General features: G+C 36.6%; 1 protein-coding gene across 1 annotated transcript in view; it reads right to left on the reverse strand.

The window, feature by feature from the left end:
* Window positions 1-9341, reverse strand: part of CSMD3 (CUB and Sushi multiple domains 3) — an 838052-nt gene that overhangs the window by 346135 nt on the left and 482576 nt on the right. Inside the window, exon 17 of the mRNA XM_009277245.2 lies at window positions 2946-3084. Coding sequence (XP_009275520.1) covers window positions 2946-3084 — 139 coding nt within the window. The remainder of the gene's footprint in view (window positions 1-2945; window positions 3085-9341) is intronic.

Consider the following 9341-nt stretch of genomic DNA (forward strand, 5'->3'; position numbering starts at 1 on the left):
TCTTTATCTCAACCCACGAATTTTACTTTTTTTTTTTTTTCCCTGATTCTCTCCCCCATCCCACTGGGGAGGGGAGGGGAGTGAGCAAACAGCTCTGTGGTGTTTAGGTGCGTGCCAGGTTAAACCACAACAGTTAGAAAAGATTAATATTACTTACATATACTATTTTATAACACAAAATTATTTTTCTTTTTGGAAAAATTAAGTAACTTATGTAGAGGATATGTTGATGCATTCTTTTATTACATCCATTCCATTAGGTAAAAATATCATCAAGGTACTATATTATCTATCAATATTATTATCTATATATATCTATATATTATATAGACACTATATTATCAAAGAATCATACTCTGAGCATGTACCCTTAAAATCATCTATAAGCAGGGATAGAATTACTTAAGTCTGCTCTGAGATTCCAGGGGCTTTGTGCCAGTTGAGGCTCAGTTCAAAGTGGTGGCAGAAGTTATGGCAAAAAAAAAATTAAAATCCTATTTAGAAAGCACTATAAAGCAAAGTGCCTGTTTAGAGACAGCATGTGTGCTCTCTCTGTCATGGAAAAGCTGAGCGTGACAGTGCTGCTAGATATCTCCTTGCTTGTCTTGTTTTAGATGGTATCAGCAATCCCAAACACCTATTTGGTATTTTGACAGTGGTTTCTCTTTTTCTTGCTATGACAGACCTTACATCAATCACACTGCTTTAACGGATTCTCTGATGGATTATTGAAAAACCTTTTCAGAATTAAAAAGAAACAATTAACAGCAGGATCCTACAAGGACCCTTCAGATATTCCTAATTCTCTCTCTGATTCACTTAGATGCCTAATTCGGCTTTGTGAAATCCATTCAAGGAACTGCATGACTAATGCCAATGTACTGAAGAGCTCTATAATTCAGTATTTATGTCCCATGAGTCTGAGCCTAAAGATCTAGAGGAGTCTGGTGAAAGATGAGAAGCCAAATTAAACCTCCAAAACATGTGTTTTCTTTTATCCATGTCCCAGTCCTATGAAGTAACATAGAAAAGAGCACAGAAATAAAGTAATAAGGAATTACAGAAATGAAGCATAATAAGCCTAAAAGCAGGAGAATTGAAAATTTCTTTTTTTGCTAGTTCCCACATGAACTCACAATGATATGTTGTTAAAAAGCTACTAGGCAATAACTTGCTTTTTCCAGTACTTGTTTTTCCCACTAATCCAAACAAAACAGAAGCAATCTTGGAAACAGATCATTTAGTCTTGCTCTGCTTTCTTAGTTACATTATCAAAAACATACTTAAGACAGAAAGTGTAAGAAGGCATTGACCTCATAAACATAAAGTAACTACCAGTCCAGTCAAGACATGATGAAATTAAGCTGAGTTTCCAAAGACATAACAGAAATCCTCTCATAAGTACTTGTTGCTCAAAGAGTACATATAACACCACAAACAGCAGAAAAATAAGGAGATGAAAAAAATGAGTAAGCACCCAAGAAAAAAGAAATTGAGGACAGTTTTTTAGTGGGATGACCTGAAAGACATTTGAAGAGGGGATTATGTATAATGCCTTTGCTTGGTTGTTTGGCTCAGAAAAGTGATCAATTTAAATTTAATTTATAAGGGTGATGCTTATATAATTTTTTTCTTGAATACCTTTCCTCTTGACGATCAACTTATCTGATATATTTACATATACATCACCTGGTTATTCCCTGGTGTGAAAAAACAGTAGGGATTTACAGGAAACTGAATAAAAAATACTTTGTGCTCATGTAAGACCACTCCAATGTTCTTTCCCACTTAACTAGTCACTATTCTTAAATTAACCTGGATGGCTTCATTACTATGTGAGGTCTATTCTTATGGAGGACTCACAAAAATTCATTCAAGCAGACAGGAGAGAAACAAACTTTAACACAAGAGGTGACGCACACTTTTTTAATCTTATTTGAACAGATAAAGCTGCTTTTAATATTTACAACATTCATCTTTGTTTCTAAGAGACACCCTATCAACTCAATGCAGTGTCAGGTTATGAGTAGAATAACCTGTTGCACAGTGCATACTCATTAGTCAAATGTGACTAGTGCTCCAATCAGTAGTTTCCTGATTAACATCCCTAGTATTTAAATACTCATAATTAGGCTTCACGATAAACACTTCATTGCAAAGAAGAATGGCACTCACATTTCTCACTTCTATCATTTCAATTCAGCCTAAAAAGCTACTGATTTGTAACAAAAATCCAACAGATTACCTATCGTAGCTATGCCTGTACAACAGGAGTGCCTGTACAACAGGAGTAAACTCTTTAGAGTATACATGCACAATCATAAAACAAAATATGAAAAAGTTGTTATGAAACCTCTGAAATCACAAAAATTAATAGTTATTATTCGCTTAGTCTGTAGATCTCTATCTTTTCTCCTACGTCTCTGGCTCCATGGCACAGGAACACTTTAGCATACAGTCATGGAATGCAGAACCTCACACATATGCAATGTCATAAGACAGAAGCCATAGGAAGATAGGAAGATGGGAGATTAAAAGAAAATAAACTACTGTGCAAGTGATAAACTGATGTAATGTTAAGATGTCACTCTGCAGGAAATGTGTACTAGTAAGAACTGTTCCCTTCCTCTTAGAAAATCCAGAAAGAAAGGATGTGAAGGTCAAAAAAACCAAAACACTAGACAAAATTTTTAACTGGGCCAGACAGATTTACATATATGCAAGAGGGTAGGAATTTCAAAAGCTTTTCAGTGCATCAAAGTAGAAATTGCACTAAAGATAAAATTTATGCTCTGAAGGCACTAAGGTGTTTTGGAAAATCCTACCTGATAATACAATTGCTTCATTTTAGACATAGTGCAAATTAATGCTGTGACAGAGCTAATAAACTCCTGCTTCTGGGTAAAAACTGGAAAATATTAAATAAGAAAAATAATAGCCAAGACCTTTCAAATGTAATTTTGATAGAGTGTCCTGGTTCAGCTTCTATCACCCACTCACAATTCAAGGAATCTTTATAGTACCCGGGCCAGCCTGGAGAGAGGATTACTCCACTGGGAGATGAAAAATGCCCACCACATGGAGCTAAAAATGAAACAAAGAGAAAGTTATAACAACACAGACTCATTATATGTAATTCACAATTACCACTTTCAATATAGGACATCTATACTGAACAAATTAAAAAAATCCAGTTGCAGGAAGATGAACAAGGCTTCAAAGCTGACAGACTCTGTGAGGTTCAGAATTAGATGGAGACAAGTGAATTAAAACCTTAAAAGGATAAAATAAACTGTTCAGTAAGTTCTGAAAAAGTTTTTTGCACTGTATTGTTACAGGTTCAATCTATTTTCCTGTAATAAAGGACATACAACAAAACATAGTGTTTATAAAGTGTCATTACTTCTGCTTTTAATTGTGAGCAGAGAGATTTAAAAAACTTGTGAAAGTTTCAGTTGAGTATCAAGTTAGAAACTAGTGAATTGTTATTTGATATTAGTGGATATGAATCCACTGTCATACCACATACCTTTTGCTTGTCATGTTGGCAGTTCAAGTTCCTCATTCATGAAAAAGACATACTTACCATCCTTACAGGATTAGTTGATATTTTTGAAGCATTTGGCAAACATATTAAATACTGTAATATATAGAACTGCAAGCAGAATTACTAGAAATAACATGTAGTTTTTTCTCTCAGAGATAGTGAGTAAATTTAAGCTAGGAAAACTGTATTAAAACATAATTGAAACCAAAGTTGTTGGGAGTCATATTTAAAGTTTTTCAATGGTTTAATGACACATTAATTACAGGAATAATCTCCACAGCTGTAGGTATTACAAAGATGAAGAGCATTTCTTTGATAACAATTCTCCTTAAATAGTTGAAGAGAATCTGGTACAGAATGAGGGAAGTTTCCATTAGCTGATCAGTGTCAAGACAGTTAGTCACAGGGTAGAAGAGAGATTCTCAGAAGTAATAATCATGTTTGATGCTGATTTTGGCTATGGAGAGTGCTAGTCTATCCCAAAGATAGTATAATCTCACAGGTGGGAAGACTAAGAACAGTGAGACCAATGCTGCTAAAGGACAGATCTTTTAGGTTTAAGTCTTGCAAAGCTCTGTGCAGGTTTTTAATGTCATGCATGAATGCAAACCCATTACATCTGATGGACCTACATGTGTATGTAAAGCCAAGTGCATGTGTCATCAGACTTTTGTGAGATCATCTTCTTCTCAGCAGTATGGATGGGTGAGGAAAAGACCGTGGGAGTGCTTGGCATGTTTTTGTTTATTTGTTTTCAGTAGGAGATTGATATTCCCTAAACAGAGAAATTAATCCACAGAATTATCTTGAATTCTAGACATCTAAGAAATGCAGTAATTCCATCACCAGAAGTATTAGCATTTTTAAAATACATAACAAATCATAACTTTTTTCTAGCAATTTAAAATATCTAGGACATCTTATGAATTTAATTCATATTCAGTGTGGTAAATTGAACATATATTGTTCAGCACAAGTGTAAACATCCGCAAAAGACCGTATCTATGTATCTATATATATGTGTATTATGCATATATATGAATATACTAAACATACCTATGTAGACAAATATACAAAACAAAAGTCTCCTTGATCCACAGGAGACGACAGAAAAGCAACTGATCTCTGAATATATTTTCCTCTAGCAGAGTAAGATATATTTTCCTTGAGTTACAATGTTACATATCAAATAACTAATTTCACTTAGTTATTCCTGGGACAAAATAATTTGTAAAATACTTGACTCTAAACTAAACTTTTTCACTCACTGAAGTGCTTGCAAATTGCTGTCCTTTAGGGAATCCAGCTACTTCAGTAAAAACTGTTGCAAGTAGGGATATTCATTAACTTGTTTTTTAAAAATTATTGTTGTTGTTGTTGTTGTTGTTGTTATTATTTCAACTAAAATGGATTACCTAGAATCTTAAGTATAGAAGAGGGAGTTAGGAGTAATACTGTAAAAAAAGCTTTTTCACAGTTGTTCTGACTTGCCTGAGTGAGCATTACTTGCAACCTTATGAAGAAATCTAATCAAGCTTTTTTTGATGAAAATATAAGATGATAAGGACCTGATAAGGTGTTAAGCCCTATCATAGGGAAAAAGAAAGTTAAGAAAAATATAATCGTATAAGAGTTGATTTTCACTAGACTACCACAACAGCATAAACACGTAAAGCCTTATTTAGCATAACAGATTATAATTTAGAACCTGTGAAATGTAAGCTATATGTTATTTATTTTCTTCAACAAATATGTTTTCCATGATGGTCAACAAAGCAGCATTTAAAAGAGGAAAGCATTACATACAGCATCCTCTTAAACTGGTGAACACAGTCTCAAATGATGATCAGCCTACAATTTCTTTATTTTCATTAATTGCTGACTTTTATGGAAAATGAAATCTGCAGAATGCATTAGCTATTCAATTCAAACTTTACATTAAAACTCATTTTTCTGTCACAAATCTTTTTGATCAGACCTATTTATAAGTTCTCTATGTGAGGCAAAGAAGAAAACAAGCAACATACATTTCAGTGCCTTACACAAGCAGGCAGAAGCAAAATTCATTGCTTCCCCAAAACGTCAGCCATGAAGAAGTAGGCAGCACCTTTTGTGGACAGTGCTAAATCATACAAAGCAGACAGTAAAATTGAACCATTTACATCACTTTTCCATTACCATCTGTTGTGTGGTACAGATGTGCACTGACGCAACCTGGATGAGAACAAAGATTTATTTGTGAAAGAGTTCTCAACAACACAGTATCAAACACTGGATATCCCTTATTCTAGACAAAGTCCTAATAAAACTACCCATTTTTTCTGTGTTATATAAATAAGAATTGAACTAACTGGGTAAGTGGATTCTTCAGGTTCAGCTTAAGAAGCTTATCAAGCAATAGTCTTATATCTCATTATATCTCCTCATGGAGGAGGAGATGGTTTTCAGGGGACTCAAAACAATTATTTACTCTCTTATAGCTATATTTCCACAAAACGTTCTGGCCATACCAATTCCACTCCTGGAGTGAGGGCACTGTATTCTGGAGAGCAGAACTTTTTAACACTGCTGAGATGTAAAAGGTATCAATGAGCAGATTCTAAGCTGCAAACTGCAGTAGAAAGTGTTAGGATTGGGTGCCTTGGGTTTGAATGAAGAGATACCAGGATTAAGCTAAGGATCTTTGTCAGCTTAATCTTCTTTCTTGCACATGACAAGGATATGTGCCAAGAGTCAGATTTGTTCATCTGTACAAATAATTAGAGGAGAACATGAACTTCAGAGTGTGTGTGTGTGTGTATATATATAAACTTTGTTATACATAATAATCAAGTAGGCTACATGGTAACTTATAGACACTAGGAAAATACAATTTCTCCAGTTAGAAGTATGCTTAAATACTTTGTTGGTTCTGATGAATATTGGTGTAAATACATTAGCCTATAGAACTATAAATGTATGATAGAATTATTGTTCTCGTAAGCCTCTTCGCTTAATTGCTAATTAAGGATTTGATCAAGCCCAAATTAGATTTGGTGAGCTTCTCAGGATCTGAACCCTCAGGGACTAAACATGTTTTCTAAAAAAAAATCTTACAGGATTGACTTTTCTTTTTTGGTTTTTGAACATATTTGTTTGCTTTTAGTTTTAGGACACTTTTCTAAACAAATACACCACATGACTCTGGATTTCACCAATCCTCAAAGTTCATACACAGCTGACATAAATAAGCTGGAAATTTTCCCCTGAAATTCATTTTGTGAGTGAAGGATGTTTCTTTGCCAGGCTCACTAGACACATACACATATTTATTTACATCATAGGCATCTATATGTAGACAGATTTTTATTTTTGCTTAAGGTTTTCTTTTATTGTTGAATAAAGCATCTTAGTAAAGCACTGAAAGTGAGTTATACACTATGTGTATGGATTTTGTAACTATTTGAATGCAACAATTACTTGTTATTTATTTCTAACAAGCAAAAACTTTTGGCGTGTTATTAAAACACTTTAATATTCACTTCCAAAGCAAATGAGATCTGTCAGGAGACCTTCTGAAGATGATGAGAGATGAATGGATTGAAAGCAGTCCAGCAGAGAAGGACTTGGGGATATTGGTGGATGAAAAATTGGACATGAGCCGGCAATGTGTGCTTGCAGGCCAGAAAGCCAGTTGTATCCTGGTCTGTGCAAAAAGAAGCATGGCCAGCAGTTCGAAGGAGGTGATTTTTTCCCCTCTGCTCTGCTCTTGTGAGAGCCCACCTGGAGTACTGCATCCAGCTATGGGATCCCCAGCACAAGAAGGACATGGACCTGTTAGAGGAGGTTAGGAGGGCCAAAAAATGATCAGAGGGATGGAACACCTCCTGTGAAGAAAGGATGAGATAGTTGGGTTTGTTTAGCCTAGAGAAAAGCAAGCTCCGGGAAGACCTTATTACGGCCTTTCAATATTTAAAGGGGCCTTACAAGAAAGACAGAGAGAGACTTTTTATCAAGGCCTGTAGTGATCGGACAAGGGATAACAGTTTTAAACTGAAAGCATAGATTTACATTGGATAGAAGGAAGTAATTTTTTACAATGAGGGTGGTGAAGCACTGGAACAGGTGACCTAGAGAAGTTATGGATGTCCCATCATTGGAAGTGTTCACAGTCAGTTGGACAGGGCTTTGAGGAGTGATCGGACAGGGATAACAGTTTTAAACTGAAAGCATAGATTTACATTGGATAGAAGGAAGTAATTTTTTACAATGAGGGTGGTGAAGCACTGGAACAGGTGACCTAGAGAAGTTATGGATGTCCCATCATTGGAAGTGTTCACAGTCAGTTGGACAGGGCTTTGAGGAACCTGATTTAGTGGAAGATGTCACTGCACATGGCAGGGGGGTTGGACTAGATGATCTTTAAAGGTCATAGATTTACATTGGATAGAAGGAAGTAATTTTTTACAATGAGGGTGGTGAAGCACTGGAACAGGTGACCTAGAGAAGTTATGGATGTCCCATCATTGGAAGTGTTCACAGTCAGTTGGACAGGGCTTTGAGGAACCTGATTTAGTGGAAGATGTCACTGCACATGGCAGGGGGGTTGGACTAGATGATCTTTAAAGGTCCCTTCCCATCCAAACCATTTTATGATTCTATGAGGACATAACGTTACTGCTGCAAAGATGGAGTCATGTAAATTACTACTGCATGTAGATTTAGTACAGACTTGATCCAGTTGCCAGTGAAGACAAGGGATGGCCTTAAACTGATTTCATAATGAATTGGTAAGGGACTTTGTTTACTAGGAAAAAAAAAAAGGAAAAAAAAGATAGGAACTTAATTCCGCTTCAGTAGTAATTTATTTATGCATTTACCTAAACAAGCACATGATCTGAACCATGACCAGACAGCTTTTGAAAACCTCCAAGGAAGGAGACTCCACAACCTCCCTGGGCAACCTATGCCAGTGCTTGATCACCCTTACAGTGAAAAAGCATTTCCTGATGTTCAGATGGAATCTCCTGTGTTTCAGTTTTTTCCCATTGCCTCTGGTCCTGTCACTGGACACCACTGAAAAGAGCCTGGCTCTGGCTCCATCCTCTTTGCACCCTCCCTTCAGGTATTAATATACATTGATAACATCCCCCCTCCGAGCCTTCCCTTCTCCAACCTAAACAGTCCCAGCTCTCTCAGCTTTTCCTCATAGAAGAAATGATCCAATCCCTTAATCATTTTTGCTGCCCTTTGTTGGACTCTCTCCTGTATGTCATGTCTCTCTTGTACTGAGGAGCCCAGGACTGGACAGAAACTCCAGGTGTGGCCTCACCAGTACTCAGGGTAGAGGGGAAAGACCACCTCCTTCAACCTGCTGGCAATACTTTCCCTTATGCATACCAGGATACCATTAGCCGCCTTTGCTGCAAGGGCACATGTTTAACTTGGTGTCCACCAGGACCACCAGGGCCTTTTCTGCAAAGCTGTTTTCCACCTGTATGGCCCCTAGCATATATTAGTGCATGGGGTTGTTTCTCCCCAGGTGCAGGACTTTGCACTTCTCCTTGTTAAACTTCATGAGGTTCCTGTTCTATTTCTTCAGCCTGTTGAGGTCCCTCTGGATGGCAGCATGACGCTCTGGCATATCAGCCACTGCTCCTGGTTTGGTGTTGTGGCAAACTTGCTGAGGGTATACTCTGTCCCATCACCAATAAAACTATTTATAGAATCATAGAATCATTAAGGTTGGAAAAGACCTCTAAGATCATCGAGTCCAACCGTCAACCCAACACCACCATGCCCACTAAACCATGTC

This window comes from Aptenodytes forsteri, unplaced genomic scaffold (assembly GCF_000699145.1).
Source record: "Aptenodytes forsteri isolate BGI_AS27 unplaced genomic scaffold, ASM69914v1 Scaffold49, whole genome shotgun sequence".
Lineage (NCBI taxonomy): Eukaryota > Metazoa > Chordata > Aves > Sphenisciformes > Spheniscidae > Aptenodytes > Aptenodytes forsteri.